General features: G+C 40.1%; 1 protein-coding gene across 1 annotated transcript in view; it reads left to right on the plus strand.

Annotated features, from left to right (window-relative positions):
* The window catches only part of LOC116752630 (myomegalin-like), a 225,454-nt gene that overhangs the window by 96,338 nt on the left and 106,092 nt on the right, over positions 1 to 23,024 (plus strand). Inside the window, 4 exon segments of the mRNA XM_032629403.1 lie at positions 12,451 to 12,527; positions 15,098 to 15,221; positions 15,357 to 15,532; positions 19,166 to 19,283. Of these exon segments, the coding sequence (XP_032485294.1) occupies positions 12,451 to 12,527; positions 15,098 to 15,221; positions 15,357 to 15,532; positions 19,166 to 19,283 (495 nt within the window).

Genomic DNA, 23,024 nt, shown 5'->3' on the forward strand with positions numbered 1-23,024 from the left:
TTGTTCACGCCTGGAATACCTGTATCCTTTATCTCTGCTTATTCCAAACCCTACTCAGGTGTCAAAGTCCAACTTAGATTCCACCTGCTCAGGTGGGCCTTTCAATCCCTGAAACCATCTTTTACTCTCTGGGCTCTTCCAGCAGTTATAGTTCAGATATATGATTTGGCACGTGTTTAATCCCTGGCTGGCAATTATCTTTCCAATGTGTACCCTGCTTATTTCTTCTTCTAGATTATAAGTACTTTGTGGGTTGGATTGATCTCAAACTTACTCTATTGCCTTCAACATTCTCTTCAACATTGTTGAGCCCATAATAGAAACTCAGAAAGTTGGTGTTGATTGATTGCAAACACCCTGGAAGTTGCAGGTGAGGCTCATCTGTACATGTGAAACAGGAGGCCACCTTTCCATCCTTTGATGTCTCCTCCACCTGAGAGCCCACAAGCTGGCTTTGGAGCACTCCAGGTGAACCTCCAACTCTTCCTGGAACTAAGAAGTCTCTCCAAGAGAAGGGTTAGCAGAAGTAGGAAGCAAACAACTTGAGAAAAGAAACAGCATAGGAAGAGGAAATTCTTGACAGTGAGAATGGTTTAAGAGAGGGCTGTGTTCTCATTTTTAACAACACCCATTCATTGGATAAATAATCATCTTCCATGTGTGGGTACTTCTGTGTATGGGCACTGTGCCAGCAATAGGGATGCAAGGGTAAGGAGATAGAGGGGGTCCCTGCCCTCCTGACAGTTGCAGTTTAGTGTCTGAACATCGTTTGAGTAGTACTGTGACCTGACTTCTTCAGTGTGGTGCCTATCACCCCCTAGATAATTTTGCTTCACTTATAATTAGCTAGAGTCACTTCTGTATTTTGTTGGTTGATGAATACCATAACCCCGTAAAACTCTTACAGGTGCTCTTAGACCATGGGATTAATTGTGATGCAGGTCAGGACATGTCTTCATGTAGTGTACTTAAAACTAGTACATCTTTTTTCTAACATTTTGTAGAACAGCACTGTCCAGCAGAAATTTAATGTAAGCCACAGATGTAATCTATCTATCTATCTACCTACACCGGGTCTTAGTTGAGGCACGTGGGATCTTAGCTGTGGCATGCGGGGTCTGGTTCCCTGGAGCAAGGAGTCTTAATCGCTGGACCACCAGGGAAGTCCCCACAGATGTAATTTAAAATTTTCTAGTGGCCACATTAAAAGAAAAGTAAATTAACGTTAATAACATATTTAAAATATGATTTCAACATGAAATCAGCATTAAAAAAATCATTAGGATTTTATGTTCTTTTGTTGTGGTTAGTCTTTTCAATCCAGTGTGTATTAAGTCTTTGAAATCCTTACAGCACATCTCATTTTGGACTAGTCATAGCTTAAGGGTTCAATAGCTTCGTGTGGCTCGTGGCTGCCATCCTGAATGATACAACTTAGAGTCTGCAGTCTAAGTGCTGCCCCTGGTCTCAAGCACAGGTATTATTTCAGAGGAGTTGCCTGATCATAGGACCTGGCTTCAGGTCACAGATAGGCTTCCAAGGGAGGAGTGACTGCCAGGTGTTGGAAATTAGATTCCATTTTGTAGTGAAAGTTTCAATGCAAGAAAAACTGTCCTGGACTTTGCAGAATACCAATGAGTGGCTTTATTCTTTTTGGAGAGTAGATCAAAGCAAGTGCCGATCCAGAATGGAGAGCTGAATTTGGGGATAAATGTCAGATCATGTTAGATGCCACGGATAATTTTAAAATGTTTAGGGCTTCCCTGGTGGTGCAGTGGTTGAGAATCTGCCTGCTAATGCAGGGGACACGGGTTCGAGCCCTGGTCTGGGAGGATCCCACATGCCGTGGAGCAACTAGGCCCGTGAGCCACAACTACTGAGCCTGCGCATCTGAAGCCTGTGCTCCGCAACAAGAGAGGCCGCGATAGTGAGAGGCCCGCGCACCGCGATGAAGAGTGGCCCCGGCTTGCCGCAGCTAGAGAAAGCCCTCACACAGAAACAAAGACCCAACACAGCAAAAATAAATACATAAAATAATAATTACATCTGCAAACATCCTTTAAAAAAATGTTTAGATGGCCTTAGGTTTCCTATGTACCAATTTATCTGTAGAAAAATTAATATAATTTTTTTTTTTTTTTTTTGCGGTACACGGGCCTCTCACTGTTGTGGCCTCTCCCGTGCGGAGCACAGGCTACAGACGCGCAGGCTCAGCGGCCATCGCTCACGGGCCCAGCCGCTCCGCTGCCTGTGGGATCCTCCCGGGCACGAACCCGCATCCCCTGCATCGGCAGGCGGACTCTCAACCACTGCGCCACCAGGGAAGCCCCTAAAATTAATATAATTTTTATACTTTATAATTCCCAATTCTATCCCTGCTACCCAAAGGGAGGTTAAGGAAAGCACAGGATGGTTCCCCTGAACTCCAGTTTCTAAATAGCTGAGGGAAACAAATCATTCTGAGCATCCCTTTTATAGCCCCTTCAGTGGGGCCGGGTTCCTGTCTCCACACAAGGTGTCCTGGGATTGTAGGGGCTCCAGCCTCACCCCTGACTTTCATAAGAGGCCTGCACTTTTCTAAATTAAGCCCAGCCAGTCCTATTTATGAACAGAGAGGCTCCAGCCAAGTGAGAGAGATTCGTCCTGCTAAGGAATGTGCTGGGGACAGGGAGAGAATCACTGAGATCACTGGTATTTATATGGATGTTTTCTCACTTGCCAGCTCAGTTGGGCCAGATCAACAGAGGCTTTTGGGACTCGACCAAGATTTTAACAGAGTGACTAAGAAGGGTTTAAGTTGAGCATTGTGAACACCAAGGCAGTGCGTATATTGGGACCTCTGAGCTCAGAGTGTAAATAAAAAATGCCCAAGACAGCTCATGTTTTTCCCCATGTTTTTAAATGGACTTTACTTTTTAGGGCAGTTTTAGGTTTGCAGCAAAATTGAACAGAAGGTACAGAAAATTCTCGTATGTCCCCTGCCCCCCTCCCAAATCACAGCCTCCCACACCGTCAAAACCCAAAGCTTTTAGTTAATCATTTTATCATTTAACCTCATTTTAATCTATCTTTCTTGGGTTCCTAAACTCAAGGTTGACCAGAAATACCGATCTCTGCTTGTGATTCATACATCTTACTACTTTTGAGGAAACTAATGTTTATTGAACACCTACTATGTGTCAGTTATTTTCATTTACATCCTTTCATCTAATTTCCACAGTATCCTTGAAAGGTAGTGATTGTAAGCACCTGAAGGAACTACAACTTAGGTTAAGTGACTTACTTCTAGGATATAGAGGATGAATTATGTGGAACTGTGAAAAATGGTTGACTATCTGCACTTTCATATGATTCAGCCTAACAGAATGTGATAGTAAGTATTTGAATTCAGGCCAGTTTAGTTCTAAAGTCTATGCTCTTCACCGTACTGCTGCCCTAAGTACAAGATTCTTTGTTTTCCCTTGGCAGCTCTGTAGTTTCAGATTTATATTCCTCCTCCCTTAAAAGATTAGAACCAGGGAGCTGAGAGGAAGGGCAACCCAAGGTATAACACATGTTGAGTTGGGTCTAGGAATGTTTTTTTGGAGGCTAAAGCCAGGAGTTATAGGGTGGACTTGCATTGATTTATGTATCTGCTACTATTTATATCTACCACCTGTGTGTATTTCCATGCAGCTATTTGATTCTGGGTCTCTTTTGTTTATCACATTCTACTATAATTTTCTGTTTAATTGCCCCCATAGGCTGTAAATTCCCTGAGGACTGTGATTGTGTCTGCCTTGCTCTTTTTAATACTTATTAGAGTGCCTTACATATCCAAAGGAGATGCTCAATAAATATTTGATTTAAAAAAAGTGAATAAATAAATGCTCCCATCTCACAAGTTAGCTACCTGTCTTCTGCCCAGTGAGTACCCTTTCTGTCTGTCTGTCTGTCTGTCTGTCTCTCTCTCTCACACACACACACACACACACACACACACACACACACACACGTGAGCCCTGGCTGTGTCTGTCCAAATATCTGGCCACCTTAGAACTCATCCACAGCCTCAGTGCTTACTCAGAGGTGGGTGTCTGTGTTTGTCTCATCAAGGTAAACTGAGCTGGGAAGGAATTGGTATTGTTTTCAGGCCTCTACTAAGGACTAACGTGGTTTGGGCTTGAAAGAGTGGCCTGAACAGAGGAGTTCTGCCATCCAGATGTAGATCCTTATATTTTGTATTGTATAAACTGAAACTTTCCACTTGGTTTTTTTCCATTTCTTTGGGGAACTGGACACTAAAGCAGTCTCTGGCAGGAGAGTGCCTGGCCTTGTAGTCTTCTGCTTACGGAGGCTGGGGACACTGCCCTGCTATCCTTTCCCTGGCAATGAACTATTCTTGTCACATGTTGGGGCAACCTATGTGTCTAATTTGGGGCTTGATTGCACTAGTGGATGACAGTGAACCTGGAATCTGTAGAAAGGCAGGGGCTGCACCTCTGAATAAGGTCTTTCCTCCACCTGAGGGTCTGAGGACTTTTATGATTTGCATTTGAACACCTTCTGGCTAGATGTCTTACATCAACAGAGAAGATAAACAATGCAGGTGGTATTATAATTCTTATGGGCAAGAGAGAGAGGCTCCGATTCAAATTAATTGACTGTATAAAAACAAAGCTCTGGGAGTGACTAGTCTAAGGTCACACAGTTAATGACAGAGCCCAATAGTTAGACCCTCTAGGGTCTTAGTTTTGCTTTAAAACTAGGTGAATGAAAAGAAATCTCATCTACAAAACAACTCACTTGGAAGCTACTAAAATGTGTTTCCAGGGATTGTATAGTGACCAAACCCTTGCCCCTTGTTCAGGACAGATAGAAGAACCCCTTATGAAAATATTCAGTACTTTGCCCTGTTTTATAGAGCTAATGCTTTGCCCCAGTGGTTTCAGAGAAGTCTGGAAAAGAAATTCACTGTGAACAAAAATATTTCTGAACTACACTTTTCCTAGAAAGGATATGGTTCTAAAAAGAAAAGAAAACATTTTAAAATAAAATCCATCCACTAGAGTGACTTTTCATTTTGGGTTAATAATCAGGAATTATAAGAGGATCTCCTCACAAGAGTTTGAGACTCTTCCTCCTATTAAACTATTTCTTTTTTAATTCCTTTAGTCTACAGAACTGATTCAGAGTAAGATCTGTCCATATTTATTTTTGTCCCAAGTAAAAACTCTTCCATGATAACCAACGAGGACCTACTCTATAGCACAGAGAACTCTGCTCAATGTTATATGGCAGCCTGGATGGGAGGGGAGTTTGGGGGAGAGTGGAGACATATATATGTACGGCTGAGTCTCTTTGATATGCACCTGATACTATTACAACCTTGTTAATCAGCTATACTCCAATATAAAAGGAAAAGTTAAAAAAAAAAAAAACTCTTCCATGGAAGGCCTGCTTTTCTCTGGCTTGTTTCATACTGTATTACAAAGCTGCAGTACCCACTTCCTTCACTCACTGACCCTAATTCATGTCTTATCACACCGACAAGCACTTTGGTTCTGGCAAGCTTTAATCTCCAGTGCATAGTTACTTGCTGATGTTATCAATGAATGTATACTGCTATGCTGTCAAGGTTTTTTTTTTTTTTTTTTTGAGTACTCTTCCCCCAGCAGCAAACTATGAGATAAAAAGTAAGACATAATCCTTGTCATCAAAAGTGCTTGAAGATCAGTTGAAACACACACACACACACACACACACGCACACACACACACACACACACACGCACACACACACACACACACGAAGTTAAATACCAAAACAAAAAAGTAAGTTAGCAATTCAAGACAAATGGTAAAGTGTTTATTCCATAAACATATATGGAGAGCTAATGAGGGCAAAGTACTTTTCCAGATATTAAAACCTAGAAGGGAAGCCAGACATTTAAAATAACTAATCGAAGCAGAGTGAATCGAGTGCTATACTAGAGATAGATGTCAGATGACCGAATCCTGATTTACTCAGGACAGACCTGATTTTGCCAGTTGTCCTGGTATATTTGTGATAGTGCCTCTTTTCACTTTCAGAAGAGTCCCAGTATGGATGCTAAATTATAGTCATCTTAGTTGTAAGCAGTGGAAGTGAAGAGAAATGAATTATTAAGTTCTGACTGGGGGATTAGGGAAGGTTTCCTGGAAGGGGGAGTGGGGGGGTGTTTGAACTGAACCCTAATGAAGAACAGTTTTAGAAAGAAGAGAGGGAGTTCCCTGGTAGTGTAGTGGTTAAGAATCCGCCTGCCAATGCAGGGGACACGGGTTCGATCCCTTGTCCGGCAGGATCCCACATACTGCAGGGCAACTAAGCCCGTGCGCCACAACTACTGAGCCTGTGCTCTAGAGCCTGCAAGCCACAACTACTGAGCCCTCGTGCCACAACTACTGAAGCCAACTAGAGAAAACCTGCGCACAGCAACAAAGACCCAAAGCAGCCAAAAAATAATAATGATAATAATAATAAAAAGAAAGAAGAGAGAAGGCATCACAGGCTAAGAGCAACTGAGGCAAAGCCTTGGTGGCATCCAAGGGTACTTACATGATTGATTTCTCAATCAGCAGTAGCCCTTAGTTTAGAGGTGAAGAGGGTGGCCCCACCAAAGGCCAGCGGTGTCTTGGAAAGTATCTTGCCATAAAGTACTATCACTCAGAACTCTGGTTTTCAGAAAAGATAGCCATTGGATAATGACTGATGTCATCGCAGTGCAGTGTCAGACCAGAAGGGTGCAGTTCCAGCTGGGTAAAGTGAGGGGGGGAGGGGAGGGAGAAGAAGAGGGTGTGTGAGGCAATGTGAGAGTTGAAGGAGACTGGAAGAGGGTAGGAGGTGAAGTGAGAGAATTGTGATTTTATTAGCTCCGACTGCGCAGTTAAAGAAATCACAGATTCCTCTCTAAAAGAATCTTGTTTGTAGTTTAATTCTGCAGATCTTCCTTCCTCCCTATGACCCAGTTGTATTCTGAGTCCCCCAGATTTAAGAGGCAGGTTTATTTTCTTTATCCCTCAGTATTGGGAAATGGACTCAGCACCACTGTTTTATGTAAGTCTGGTGGCTGAAAGGAGCTGCCGTAGGGAGCCAAACGTTCTTTGCTATCTGTGACCATAGTTTAGGGAATTCCAGAGGTGAAAAGGAAAAAATTAAAAAAGAATGTGGATATCTACCTTTTTGTGATGAAAATGCCCTTTCTAACTTTTCATTAGGAAATTTTTCAAAAGTAGACAAAGATAAAGAGAACAGTGCCTCCCATGTACCTGTCCCGAGTACTGGGGACCTGTGTACCTGTCACCCAGCTTCAACAGCTACCAGCATTCTGCTGCCTCTGTCCCCCCTTCTCCTCACAGCAACTCTCAGACACCACAGACCTGCATCTGGACAGACATCCGAACGCACCTCTAACCAATAAGGTCTTTGTTTTTAACCATAACCATAATAACATTATTGTACCCAAAAACTTAAAGATAATTTTCTTTTTTTAAATGTAATAATAGTCTTTTTTTATTTAAAAAATTTATATTTCATATTGGAGTATAGTTAATTTACAATGTTGTGTTAGTTTCAGGTGTACAGCAAAGTTATTTAGTCATACATATACATATACTTTTCCCATATAGGTTATTACAGAGTATTGAGTAGAGTTATTACAGAGGATTGAGTAGAGTTTCCTGTGCTATACAGTAGGTCCTTGTTGATTATCTATTTTATATACAGTAGTGTGTATATGTTAATCCCATTTCTATCATTTTTTCGATTCCACATATAAGTGATATATCATATTTGTCTTTGTCTGACTACTTCACTTAGTATGATAATCTCTAGGTCCATCCATGTTGCTGCAAACAGCATTATTTCATTCTTTTTAATGGCTAAATAACATTCCATTGTACATATGTACCACATCTTTATCCAGTCCTCTGTTGATGGACATTTAGGTTGCTTCCATGTCTTGATTATTGTAAATAGTGCTGCTGTGAACAATGGGGTGCGTGTTTCTTTTTGAAGTCTGTTTTTCTCCGGATATATGCCCAGGAGTGGGATTGCTGGGTCATATGGTAGCTCTATTTTTTGTTTTTTAAGGAACCTCCACACTGTTCTCCATAGTGGCTGCACCAATTTAAGATAATTTCTTATACCATCTAATGCTTGGTCCGTGCTCACCTTTCTCTCTAAAATGTCCATTTTAAGGTCTGGAGATCTTAATTAGTAACTCTGAGTCTCAGTGTAGACTAGGCCCAAGAGTAGAATGCCCTTTTATGGGGGAGGATGAAAGGTAGAAGAGGAGGCTGGAATTCTAAGCAGTATTTGGAATTCTACTAGTGACTTGAGTTGTCCTGCGGCAAGTTATTTTTCCTTTTCCTGCCTCAGATTTAGCAACCTTTTATCTTCAATGGGTTAATAATATACCTCTTAGGGAATATTCACAATTTAAAACAGAGAAGGTCTTTTAAAGGCTTCAGATGAAAAGTTTTTCTGTATAATCACACAGCATTAGCCAATCCCTTTTTTCTTCAACAAACATATTGTCATTCCACTTCTGCCTAGGTGTATCTGCTCCTGTCGGTTGGTTGGTTCACTCATTCAGTGCATTTACTACACACGAAGTTGCAAAACACTGAGGGCCTCAAGTTAGTCACAGCTGCTAGATATTTGAGTCAGGCATTATGCTGGGTGCTTAGGTTATTTCATTTACCCCTCACTACACCGCTCAAGGTAATTTTTTTAATCCCTTTTTATTGATGAGGAAGTTATGTTCTAAGAGGTTAAATAACTTACACAAAAAAGGTCACCCCGTTAGTAAGTGGCAGAAATGGATTTCTGCCTTTCTAGGTCTGCTCTCCTGAAACCCATGTCCCGACATCGCAAAGCCAAAAGGCACAAGCTGACAACCAGCACACCTGGCTAGTTCCACCACACCGTCATTTTTCTCTGTCCCAAGGGAGTCTGTAATTCAAAAGTGTAAAAGGGCAGGTAGAAAGACATAGCATTATTTAGTGTGTCAGTATTGAAGTACAAAAAGAATGATAGTTGTGAAAAATCAGAGGCATAAGAAATGACTTTTAGTGGGGGAGATTGGTGGAGTGTGATGGCAGATAAGGCCGGATAGGTAAGTTGAGGTCAAATTTTGAGTAGACTCCATTTTCACCCTGAGTAGTGTAAAATTTAATTGCTGTGCAATTAAAAACCATGAAAAGCTTTCTGAGTAAACTAATCAGAAATATGCTTTAGGAAAAATTTAAATGGTGGAGAGACTGAGGTTGGGGAGATCAGTTTGGAGACTGTTCACTCTGATCCCAGTGATAAGGAAGGAGTACCTCATAGGGTGGTAACCATGGGGGCTGGAGAGGAGGGGCAAGATTGGAAAGAGATTTTGAAATACCCGGTGCTAACTTCTGTTAGAGATGCTTGAAGGCAATGTATAGTTTTGCTCTTTAGTTCAGATATAATAATGATGTTCCCTAGGTGCTGGACACTGTTCTAACTGCCTGTGTGATATGCAATATGTAATCATTGTTATCATTTAATTATAACCACTATAACTTCCTAGGGCTTTTTAAAACTTTTTTTTATAATTTAATTGAAATAAAATTCACATACCAATACAAACTCACTCATTTAAAGTGTACAATGTACATATCAGTGTTTCTAGAATATTCACGGAGTTGTGCAAATATCATAGCAATCAGTTTTAGAACGTTTTCATCACTCCACAAAGAAACCCCCAACCCAACCCATTAACCATCACTTCCCACTTCCCCTCTCCCCCCAGCCCTAGTCAGCCACCTATCTACTTTGTTTCTCTGGCTTTGCCTATTCTGGCATATAAATGGCATCATACAATGTGTGGTTTCTGTGACTGACTTCTTTTACTTATCATAATGTTTTCAAGGTTCAGCCATGTTGTAGCATCTATTATTCCTTTTGATGGCCAAATAACATTCCATTTTGTTTATCCATGGATAAAATTTTAAAAATTATTCTAGAATTTTGCTGTATCAGATATCTGTGCTTGAAATAAGTGAGCTCCTGAATGGACTGTAGAGAAATTTCTAGCTTAATACCATATTTCCTTATGTACAGTGACCTTCTCTACCCTTGTATATCTCACACATTAAACCTTCCCTGGGTTAGGCTATATCCTAAACTTCCTCATCAGGGATCACCTTTAGCATTTTAAATCCATACCTCAGAATTTTGCTCCTCTCAACTGGACTGCAGGCATACTGAGTACAAGAAACAAGTGTCAGACCTCTTCATTATTCCTCACAAGACCTGATAAGTTCCTTTCCACATTAAGAGTGCTGTTAACGGTGGAGGAGAGGGGTCTGCAAGAGTCAGAGCAGACCCTTTAACATTCCCTGGCTGTGACCACACTTCTTTAATTTAAACTTCTCCCTCTCCCATTCCTAGAAGTGCCTTGTGGAATACTGGTGGGACACAGTATTGCAAACTATTGATCTAGTCAATATAATGGGTAATAATGCTTCTAATCTAATGATGAAAGGGCTGATACATTTTGCGTTAAGATCTTTTTTTTTTCTTAAGGTGGTCAGGCAAAACCGTTTCTCTTTTGATTTTTTTAAAAAAGCAGTTTTGTTTTGTTTTGTTTTTTTATTATTCCCGGTGTCACAGCTTCTGCTGGGACAAAATTTTGAAAATCTCTATTTTTAAAAGGGATAGGCACATTGTGGATTATATGAGCAGTAGATCAATTTACAGAGTTAAAATCGAAGCCTTGGAAAAAAATTTTTTTTCTATTTCCTTCATGTTGTATTTATATGGGATGATGGATGTTCACTAAACTTATTATGGTAATCATTTCATGGTGTACATAAGTCAAATCTTTATGCTGAACACTTTAAACTTACACAGTGCTGTGTGTCAGTTATATCCCAATAATACTGGAAGGGAGGAAAGAAGTTATGGCATGTTAAATAAAAGGATAGAGTCTTAAAAAAAGAAATGAATCCTTGAAAAGGAATCAGGTAATTGGTTACTGGTTTCTTTTAACCCAATTCTATATTGAACTTTGCAGTACACACCAGGGTGGAAATCAATTCAGGAGAATCCTGTGTTTAACATGGATTGGCATTAAGACTCTGTTCAAGTGATGTGTCCTGAAACAAAACAAGCTACCAACACAGAGAAAATCTGATTAAACACAGTTAATCTATAACTCATTGTTAGCCCAGTCCTCTAGTTCTAGGTACTGATATAATGAAAGTTTATCGTATTGCTTATCATTTAAGTTCAGCTTCATCATTGGAACTTTTCCTTGGGTTAGGTGGGTGGATATTCTTCTGGAGAGTAGAAGGAGAGAAAGGTGCTCTCGCCCCGCCAGCCACCCTCTCTTGAGTACATGCATTTCCTTGGATATCTTGACAAAGAGCTGATAAGCTAAGCAACTGCAGTTAATTTTGGATCCACTTCAGCTATTCTTGGAATTTAACAATTTATGTATTTACTAACGGAGAATGGAGAAACATGATTAACTATGCGGTGATATTTCTGCAGAAAGGGTAGAGAGGGTTAGAATTTAATGCTGTAAATTGGAATGTACTTGCATTTCCAAGTGGTAGATTTTGTAATGCCCATGAAATTACCTTGATCCACCAGAATAATTGATCATAAGATTTAGGATCTAACCTTGTGGGATGAAACTGTTTTAGCAGTTCTCTGTGAGACTTGTAAACTTTATCGTCTATTTGCTTGAATAGACATAGTGCTAAAGCCTAGAGAAGTAACTATATTTTTTCTCTTTTTTTTTCTTTCCATCCTTTTCATTTCTCTTTTCTAGTTATGTAGAAGAATAAAGCTAGCGTGAAGAATGTTCAGATCAGATTGCCTAGGATATCCCACCTTTGGTGTAATAATTTTCTTTCCTTTCTATGACATATGATTAATGTAATATGTGATTATGACTGAGAACTTCAGCTATCCTAGTCAGGGAGGGAAAACTGTTGTTTTTATAAGTAATAACAGTGAACACTTAAAAAAAAATTGAACTGTAGTTGATTTACAATATTGCATAAATTTCAGGTATAAAGTGATTCAGGTGTGTATATATATATATATATATAATATATATATTCTTTTTCAGATTCCTTTCCATTACAGGTTATTACAAGATATTGAATATAGTTCCCTGTGCTATACAGTAAATCCTTGTTGTTTATTTTATATACAGTAGTGTGTATTTGTTAATCCCATGCTCAATTTTTCTCTCCCCGCACCCCTCCCCAGCGTTTCCCCTGTGATAACCATAAGTTTTCTAGGTCTGTGAGTCTGTTTCTGTTTTGTAAATAATTTCATTTGTATCATATTTTAGAGTCTACATAAAAGTGATATCATATTTGTCTTTCTCTGTCTGATAGAGGGTCTGTGGCAGTTAATGACGATTAATGCCTGTGTACTTTTCAGAACATCGAGTTGAAGGTTGAAGTAGAGAGCCTGAAACGAGAACTCCAGGACAAGAAACAGCATCTGGATAAAACATGGTGAGTTGCAGTTTGAACTAGTTGAGCTCTTGGTCCTTTCCAGTCTGGCTCATTAACTGAGAGCAATAGATTTGGAACCAAATTCCTTAACTCTGGCGTTTGAATGCTGCATCCAGTTAAGAAACTGAAACAATGTGCTTTTCTTTCCTTGGGCTCCAATAAGTCTGAGAGATGTTGACATAGATTGGTAAATTCATCAGACCTAAGCTTATAAACTTCCCCGTCAGTAATCTGCTAATAACATCCAGGGCTGACATAGAGTTTGGCGGAAATGGGCACCCTCATATAGCGCTGGTGAGAGTGTGAATCGTGATAACATTTTTGGAATGTGGTACTACCTATCAAAATAAAAAATGAGCATTTCCCTTGATCAAATAATTCCTATAAGGAATCTATTCCTTATAAATAAAAGCAAGAGTATGAAAGAATAAATGTATACGGATATTAACTGCATCATTATTTGTAATGGCATAAAACAAAAACTAGGAACAACTATACATCAATAGGGCAATGGTTGAAAACATTTTGATATAAACATACTGTGGAATATTATGTAGTCATTAAAAGGAATGAGTTAGCTCTATATTATTATCCTGGTGGGAAGTCCCTGATAGACTAAGTAAGGGGGAAAAGTACTGCATGATATTTAGCGTATAAGCCCCTTTGGGTAAAGACAATCTATGTGTACATGTGTTTGCTTGAATATGAATAGAAAAAAACTGCAGGGTTACATACCAAACTCTTTAACATTGCCTGTATCAGGGGAGTGAGAGTAGAGTTTGTGACGGGGAGAAGACTTCATTTTTTTTTCTTTCTATACCTTCTGTATTGTTAAGATGGTTACTTTTATAATTTACAGTTTTTATAATTAAAAAACCTTAGTTTTAAATGACAAGTACTATTGAAATTGTTACTAAAAATAATTTTCAGATTGTATCCTAGGATCAGTACACATCCAATCTGATCTGGCGTTCCTTCTATCTCCACAATATTTCTTGATGCTTAGAATGATAGTCCAACAACATCAGAATACTCAAACCAGACTCAACCATACGCAGTATGCTGGAATTACTCAATACTTACTAAGGCATTAAGTGAACTAATAGATTTTAGGAAAATTTATAATAACAATTGAGTTACAAGTTTTGAGATTTGTGTAGTGCTTTTTTAAAAAAATTATGTCGTTTCAGTTTTTAATTAGGAGGCATTATCCTATTTTTAGCAATGAGAAAACTAAGGTACAGAGTGTTAAAGTCTTCTCAAATGAGTGGCAGAGCCCCCATCTTCTGGCATCATGTCCAAGGCTCTTCTGCCTTCACAACAGCTGTAGCCTATTAAATCAGGCATTCCTGGCTGACTTACTCAGAAAATGTATAACTTCCAATCTCAAGACATTGTAGTTAGCTGTTGTCTATTGCATTTATCTAAGAATATGGAGTCAAAGTTGATGATTCCTGAGGTCTATTTAAGGGTCTTAGGTTATTCTCTTGACTTGTGTCCCTTGTACAACAAAGGCCCTTCTACCACCAAAAGGCTGCATAGTGACATGGGAACTCAAGATAAATATAGTCTCTGGGACAGTGCTGAGTAGTGTCCGGTATCGAGCAAGGAATTCTATAATCTTTAGGGAAGTTCCATTTGATCACCGTGGGCACAACCTTCTGGGCCAAATATTAAAATACTACTGGGCTTGGATAGAGCAGTAGTATTTGATTTATCATGAGCCTATGAAGGTTCAATATCGTTCTCTGCCCTGAGAACAAGAAGATTGTCCATGGTTCTCAACAAACGGCTTAAAATAAGAATAAAAACAAACCGGAATTAAGATCATTCAGCACCTGATACTGCCCCCAAATTTCTAATCCTCAGACATCCAAAGGCAGCTGTTGTTAGCTATAAATAAGCTGGTGACACCTTACCCGCTTCATGCTAGCGCCTGGGCATTCATTCCTAAGGACATCAGAGAAGCAGAGCTGGACCAGAACCCTGAGCTTCCATAGATGAAACGTCTGCTTTCTGCATGGGACTGTGGGAAAACTGGATAGAACTCTGGGTAGGTAGCCCAGATTCAGGACAGTCTACAGGTTACTGGCTGTAAAGGAGAAAAGCATTTCTGTGGCTGTCCAAATAGGTATTCTATTCCAGCAACCTAAATGGAAGGAACACTCTAAATTCAAAGAGCAAGACAAGCAGGGAACTAGCAAAGCACTCTGGGAGAGCAGTCTTAATGGGAAAGTCCGGGGACAGATGATGGTGAACATGGATGCTGAGTTCTAAACCATCTGATGACTATCTGCCTTTCATATGCAAGATTCTTCTCTTGAAGGTATAGCAGTAATGAAGCAAGCCTCTAGGGAGTCAGGTATATTCTGATTGACAAGCAACACAAATCAGAGTTCCTAAAAGATTATCTGAAAAGTTGGAAAGAGCAGTTCCACAAGTAATTGCAGAGAAAAAAAATACTTCATTTTTATTCTCATCGATGGGCCTCTGAATTACTGAAACAGCCTTAATGGGTCCACTTGCTAAATTATATGACTGGCTCTGACTGGCCATTGCTCTGGTTTTAGCACTGATGTGGAGAATCTCAACAGCCATAATGAAGCTGAGCTCCGGCGCCAGTTTGAGGAGAGACAGCAGGAGACGGAGCATGTTTACGAGCTCCTGGAGAATAAGATCCAGCTTCTGCAGGAGGTGAGTATCCACGGCTAGGGGTCCCCTTTTACCTCTTTTCCGACTGCTCTGCCTCCTGGCATTCACCTTTTCCCTCCCTAAAGTACCCATGTTTGCGGCCTTTCAGGTTTTGTTCTTTTCTCGCTCTTTTTGCAGGAATCCAGGCTAGCAAAAAATGAAGCCGCACGGATGGCGGCTCTGGTGGAAGCAGAGAAAGAGTGTAACCTGGAGCTCTCAGAGAAACTGAAGGGAGTCACCAAGGATAGGGAAGATGTACCAGGAAACCGGGTCAAGCCCAACCAATACACTGAGGCCCTGGCCCAAAGGGACAAGTAGGTGCTTTTGGTGCTCTATTTGCCATTTGTCTTTTGCCTGTTCTCGAGCCTGTGTGAGTATATAGCAGCTGCACTGTTCCCTTTGAATGACTTACGGTGGACCTTCACCATTACCAAGACTTTATGGTTCCCGCAAGTAAAGAAATCTCTTTTTAGGGTTGTGTCTTTAATGGTATCCATTAACAGAACTGACTAGTTGGCAATCAGGAGACTTAAGTAGGTATAAGTAGAACAATGGTCAAATGGTAGCAAACAAGAGACATGGATTCACTTATTCACATTTACTGAGCACCAGCTATATGCCAGACACTGGGCTAAGCACTCAGGTTACAGAGATGAAAGACCCACTTCCTGTCATCAAGACACACGTTACACAATTTTAATAAGTTCTCTGATAGAAGTAACATGGGATGCTCTGGGGCGTATAAAATTGTCATCTATTCCAGACTAAAAGAGCAAGGTGCCATTGCAAGTGTCCTGAAGGAGGTGAAATCTGAGGTGAGTTTTGATGAGTAAATAGGAGTTAGAAGAAAGAGTGTAGGAGGTGAGTGGCATGGGGGAGTGTCCTGTACAGGAGGAGACACCATTGAGGGGAGATACAGGGAAGGGCATATTTCAAGATGTGTAATTAGTGCTATGTAACCAGAGCAGAGGGTCTGGGGAAGACTAATGAGAGATAAGCTGTATTGGGAATAGGGGGTCTGATTGTGCTGGCTTTGTATATAGTAAGGAACTTGAATTTTCTCATAAAGTAAGTGGGCATTTGTTGAAGCCACCACTGTGTCTTGGTTACTGCAGCAACTTCCTAACTGTTCTCTTTACTTCTGGTTCTACCGTCTGCATTTCATCCCAATCTAACAATTCAGAGCAGCTTTGAAGTGGGAAATTCAACAATATGAAACTGACAAATAATTTAGCCTCTTCAATGCATGATACTATGGTGGCATAAAAAGCCTTAAGTGGTTTTTAACTGAATAGGTGAAAAACACACAAGGTACGCACAGTGACCAATGTGATCTTTTTGAGACGCAAATCTGATCGTATTATTGCAGAGCAATTTAGAAAGTTCTCCAAAATCTTTAGGAGATAAAATCTGTTCTTAGTGTGGCCATCAAAGGCTGTTACGATTTTTTTTTTTTTTTCGGTACACGGGCCTCTCACTGTTGTGGCCTCTCCCGCTGCGGAGCACAGGCTCCGGACGCGCAGGCTCAGTGGCCATGGCTCACGGGCCCAGCCTCTCCGCGGCATGTGGGATCTTCCCGGACCGGGACACGAACCCGTGTCCCCTGCATCGGCAGGTGGACTCTCAACCACTGCGCCACCAGGGAAGCCCATAAAGCCTGTTATGATTTGACCCCTGATTTCCCCCAGACTCATCCCTACCATGACCCCTTCATATATCACTGATGCCAGACTAGTAATAATAATGATGACTAAGGTTTGTTGGGCTCTTGCTGTACAGCTGAGCTGAGCACTTTACATTCTTGTTTAATTCTCCCATAAAGTTTAATTCTCTCATAAAGTTAACAATCCCATGAGATAGGGATTATTATACTTTATAAATGAAGAAATTGGCATTTAGAGAGTTATGTAACATGGCTTCAGGCACTGCTGGAATCAAAACCCTAAAGGCACAGCGCCTCCAGAAGCATACTGTGCTATGTCAGGTCCCCAGAAGTTTGTTCATGCTATTCCTTCTGTGGGAAACGTGTGTTTTCCCTTCCTGGTGAGCTCCTAATTCATTCTTCAGAACTCACTAAGGCATCAATGGTCACTTCTGTGAAGGCTTTTGCGACAGCAGAATTAAGTCTTTATATTGTTTTTTCTTTTTTTTTAAAGGAATTTTGCCTTTTTTTTTTTTTTTTTTTTTTTTTTTTATGGCTGTGTTGGCTCTTCGTTTCTGTGCAAGGGCTTTCTCAGTTGTGGCAAGCGGGGGCCACTCCTCATCGCGATGCGCGGGCCTCTCACTATCGCGGCGTCTCTTGTTGCGGAGCACAGGCTCCAGACGCGCAGGCTCAGTAATTGTGGCTCACAGGGCTAGTTGCTCCGCGGCATGTGGGATCTTCCCAGACCAGGACTCGAACCCGTGTCCCCTGCATTGGCAGGTGGACTCTCAACCACTGCGCCACCAGGGAAGCCCTATTGTTTTGTTTCATATGCACATCCATTAGTGTACAGTTCTCTGTGTGGTGTTGTATTTTCTTCAGATCTTCCCTGCTAGGTTCCCTGAGACTGTCTCAGTCCAGTAAATGCTTGTCAAACCAAAAAAAGAAAAAAGAAACAAATGCATACCTGACAAGTAAATTGAGGGAGTTCATATCAGATGGCCTTGAATAGCTTTGTAAAGTAGGAGACTAGATTATCTGTAGAGACTGAGGGTCAAAGGGATGAATGAGGTATGAACTTGAGAAAAGTAGAGACATTCTAGCACAGATACTGTGGGGAAGTTGATATGGAGTCCACATTCATCATCATAATTATCATTATAGCTTGCATTTGTATAAAGTTTTTAAAGTTCTTTCTGATCCCCAAATCTTAGCTAATCCTCATACCTTAATTTAAGAGATTCCTACTTGACTTTCTGATACCCTTCACCTTCTGCCAAATTATTTTCCTGCCAAGGTGCTATCACTATCTTACATACACAGGATTAATAAGCACAATCGGAAACATTTCATCTAGTACCGGCACATTTCCTAGGACAGGTATCTCTAGTGCTCAAAGACTTACACACAGAGAAACAGCAAGATATGCCCTGCACGTAGTAGGTGATGAATAACTGTCGAGTTGAACCTGTGGTTTATATGCATCAGCACAGCACACATAGTCTTTGACAACTGAATTCTAGTCTGAATTTCCAGTCTCTTCTCCAGCCATTGTCTCTTCCCACCAGCCTTTCCCCCTTTTCCTTTCCAGTGATGCTTCCCCATATGTCTCATATCTTCATGCCTTCATTCCTTCATTTAAGCTCCTCCTTCTGAGCCTGGAAAATAACCCAGTCTTCACAATCTCTTCTCCTGAGCTTCCCCCCAGACTCCTCCAAGTCAAATGAATTGCTTCTTTATCTTTCCTCCTGTAGCTCCATGGCAACACTCAGTGTACTATTTGGGATATACCTCTGGTGTGGTAGCACTTATTATATTCTATCTGTTGATATAGCTGTGTCTCCCCATTTCCCAAACTCTTGGCACACACACCAAAAGAACTTAAGTTTCTATACAGCAGAGGTTGTGTGTTTTCCAACCTTATATTCCCAGTACTTGGTAGTGTGCATTGAGTTATATACATAACAGTTACCTAATAATTGTTTTTTGAATGGAATAACAATTTTAAAAACTCTACAACTTATGGCTCCTAGTCCAAGAATTTTATATCTATGGTCTATAGATCCATGGATTGGCTTCAAGAGGTCTCTGAACCTGTGACAATGTAAGCAAAAAATCGTTTGTGTATATATTTGGGGACTGGGGCAGAGAACACATGGCTTACTGAAGAAAAGTTTCAAAGAGTTCAATGACTCAAAAGGTAAAAACTTACTGTACTGGACCATGCTATCTTTGGAGTGGGCTGAAAAATAAAGGTAGCAATAGTACCATGGCCATAATTGTTCTTACTTTTTCTTTGCTCCAGAAGAATTGAAGAACTGAGTCAGAGCCTGGCTGCACAGGAGAAACTTGCAGAACAGCTATCTCAAGAGAAGCAACAACTGCTACATCTGTTGGAGGAGCCAGCTGACATGGAAGTGCAGGTGAGATTTGGGCTGTACTTCCTGAGGCACAAAGCTTCATGCTTTCAGGAGCCCTACTTTACATTTATATGTATTAGTTTTCTATTGCTGTGTAAGAAGTTACTACAAACTCAGTGGTTCAAAACAACATGCATTTATGATTCCAGTTTCTGTGGGTCAAGAGTCCAGGCATGGTTTAGTTGGGTTTTCTGCTCAGGGTCTCACAAGTCTGAAATCAAGTTGTCAGCTGGACTTGCTTTCTCAGCTAGAGGCTCACTTAGGGAAGGTTCCACTTCTAAGCTCCCTCAGGTTGTTGGAAGAATATTTCTGTGTGACTGTAGAAGTTATGGCAGCTTGCTTCTTCACAGCCAGCCATGGAGAGAGACAGTCTCTTGCTTATATCCCTTCTAGACACTCTTTTAAGAGGTTCACCTGATCAAGTCAAGCCCCTCAGTGTACTATCCCTTTTTGTTAACTTAAAGTCAACTGAGTAGGGACCTTAGTTACATCTGCAGCAACACCCCCCCGCTTTTGCCATATAACAGTGCATAACTATGTAGCAATATCCCTCACCTTTGCTGTATTCTATTGGTTAGAAGCAAGTTACAGGTTTCTCCACACTCAAGGATTGTACAAAGGTGTGGATACCAGGAGGTGGAGGTCACAGGGGCCATCTTAGGATTCTGCCTGCCACTCTGGTGATGTATAACTATAGAGAATGTATAATGTGGTTTTAATATTGAAGAGAGAACCCTCACTGCTGTGAAAATTATTGCATTAATCGTTATTGTTGTTCTTGGAGGCTACCTCAGAGGGAACTCCCCTCCTTCATTCAACTTTTAATTTACTAAAATCATACTTTCTGAAGGAACCCTAGAATGTATCTGTACCCAAGCAACATATACAATTACTAGGTATTCTTACAAATCTTAGATCAATGATAAAGCAAAACATATGCAGCTTAATTTATTGGTCACATATACAAAGGTTGGAATCAGGATAAAAAGAGCAGTGCTAAAAATTAGTATAAAGCAGTGTTTCCTCACCTTTCCTGTGTCATGACAAAAATAGCAAATGATAATAAGAAACATGTAGAAAAAGGCATGATTTACAACATAATCAAATTGCTTAAAACCAGTGACTTTTTCTCATTATCCACTGCTTTTTTATTACTCAAGTAATAAATAGCAATTACCTAAAAGTCTGCAAACCCAAATAAGCAAAAAAAAAAAAAAAAGAATTACAGTTTTAAATAGCTATGATAAGTATAGAAGAAAGGCAGTGATTTTGTACATTTTTTAAATTGAGCCCCTGCAATAAATTCACTCATTAATTATAATTTTAAAAAATAATGAATGATGATATTTATAAGGTGTAGCAGTAAATGGATGGAGCTTCTCACTTGAAAGTGACCATCCTGGGTGCTTAGGCCACAATGAGGGCAGAAGAAATCACTATCTTGGCTACACTGTAAACCCCTTGGACTCTGGATCCATTTTGGTTGGAAAGCTCTGGTTAACAAACTCAGGAAATGATGTGTATGCATATAATTTGATAGATATGAGTAAAAATTAAAGTTTATAGGCTTTTTGCAAGATACATATTGAAATGTATGGAAGATCCCATAACATTTTTTAATTAGGAATAACTTGGCTGGGAATTAGGAGAAGTAGGTTTCTATCCTGATTCTTTCTTTATTAACTGTATGACCATGGATACATCACTCTCAGCCTCCATATGTGTAAAATGGGAAAATTAGCCCAAACAATCTCCAAAGTATCCTACAATTTTGACATTCTATTCTAATGAGTCCAGCATCATTGGGGAAAGTGTATAGTCCCCAAGGTAAGCACTTCGAAAGAAAAATACGTAAATTTTGAAATAAAATCACTCTCATTGTTCTAGTTTTATATTTACAGACATATAGAAACATATATTTAGGTACACATACTTATTTTCATTAGTATCTTTGGTAAGCACCGAAATGGGTATATGTAGTTCAATATTTGCAATGCTAATAAGGGGAAGTGGATTGGTATCAGTTTTTTTTTTTTAACATCTTTATTGGAGTATAATTGCTTTACAATGTTGTGTTAGTTTCTGCTTTATAACAAAGTAAATCAGTTATACGTATACATATGTTCCCATATCTCTTCCCTCTTGAGTCTCTCTCCCTCCCACCCTCCCTATCCCACCCATCTAGGTGGTCACAAAGCAACAAGCTGATTTCCCTATGCTATGCGGCTGCTTCCCACTAGCTATCTATTTTACATTTGTATATATGTCCATGCCACTCTCTCACTCGGTATCAGTTTTTAAAACAGACTTGAAGAACAGAAAAATTATAATTTCAAAGAGATTAAATTATTTACAATCTATCCTAAAGGAAAGCTTAGAACAAGGTTAAGTACAGCGTCTAGAGGATAATAACATTGGGTGAGCAGAAGAAAGAAATACATCGTCACATAAATTGTGCTAAATTGATACGCTTCTTTAATGTTGCTGTACCTATAAAAATTTATTATTCTTGTTATTGCCCAACTCTTTGTACATTTATAAACCTGATTGCATCATGCCATGAATTCTGTCAATCAGTGTTTCCCAACATTTTTCAGAGAAGATTCACAGTTTCATAGGAGCTGATTATGTGTCTATGTTACTCTGAAGTAAAGTGACTGAGGCTGGTTGGAGGTGATTACCTGTGTCCACCTTCAGAGCCTCCACCACCTGAGAGCTGAGGGGCTGGCATCTCAGCACAGTGGTGGGCCATTTTGAGGCACACTGGCCAGAATACCCAAGCTGGAGAGCTCTGCCACAGGGGGCCTCTGACAGTAGGTCCTCTCAAATGTGGAGGACAGAAAGCCTCCCGCAGCTCATTTTCTAGTTTCTCCCTTTGGGTCTGTGCCTTATGAAGAAAAAAACCAAAAAACTAGGCACCAAGTACTGCTCAGTGTGCATAGAATTATTTTATATTATCACTTCTAAAACAGCCCAAAGAAGCCTGGCCAGAGAGTCAGCCTTCTAGCGAATGTTCAGATAATCCTCTGAAAACTTCCTTCTCTCAATGTGTGTCCAGATTCCAAAAGAATAAGATAGAATGTGCTTCTATCTTATATTCTATGGCCTAGACAGAAAGAAAGATTGAAATGATTTCTGTAATACCTTGGGAATATTTAGCCATGCTCAAGTGGTTCAGATTGACTTAACGGAAGGAAACATTCAAGTCCCAGTTTAGCGAAAGGATCTTGGTCCTTCAATAACGGATTCTAGTATGGAGTCTCCTGGATTTTATCTGGGGAAGCAGAGTGGTATGAAAGAATGAGCTCAGGTTTTGGAATTTGATCTCAGTCAGCATCAACACTTTTTACATGTATGGCCTTGGACAAGTTATATAACCCTTCCAAGTACAATTTCCTCCTCTGTAATGTTCATCTATTTGTAAGGGTTAGAAATAATATATGTGAAGTGCCTAGCACAGTGCTCAAAACACGGCAACTACTGTTGTCCTCATAACTACTGTTGTCCACGGTAAATACTGTTGTTAACAACCTGAAAGAGAGTAAGGCTGTTCTTAAACTGAGTAGTGGCTAAAAAAGACATAGTCAATGAGTCAGATATTGTCAACTTCATTCACATTGTAACTATCTCTGTCTTACAAAAGACAATGACAAAATTATTAAGTATAGCAGTATCGGTGAGATTAATGGTCACAGTTCTCCCTCTGGACCTGTTAGCCTCGCACATAGAAAAACTGTTTTATAG

This window comes from Phocoena sinus, chromosome 1 (genome assembly GCF_008692025.1).
Source record: "Phocoena sinus isolate mPhoSin1 chromosome 1, mPhoSin1.pri, whole genome shotgun sequence".
Classification (NCBI taxonomy): Eukaryota; Metazoa; Chordata; class Mammalia; order Artiodactyla; family Phocoenidae; genus Phocoena; species Phocoena sinus.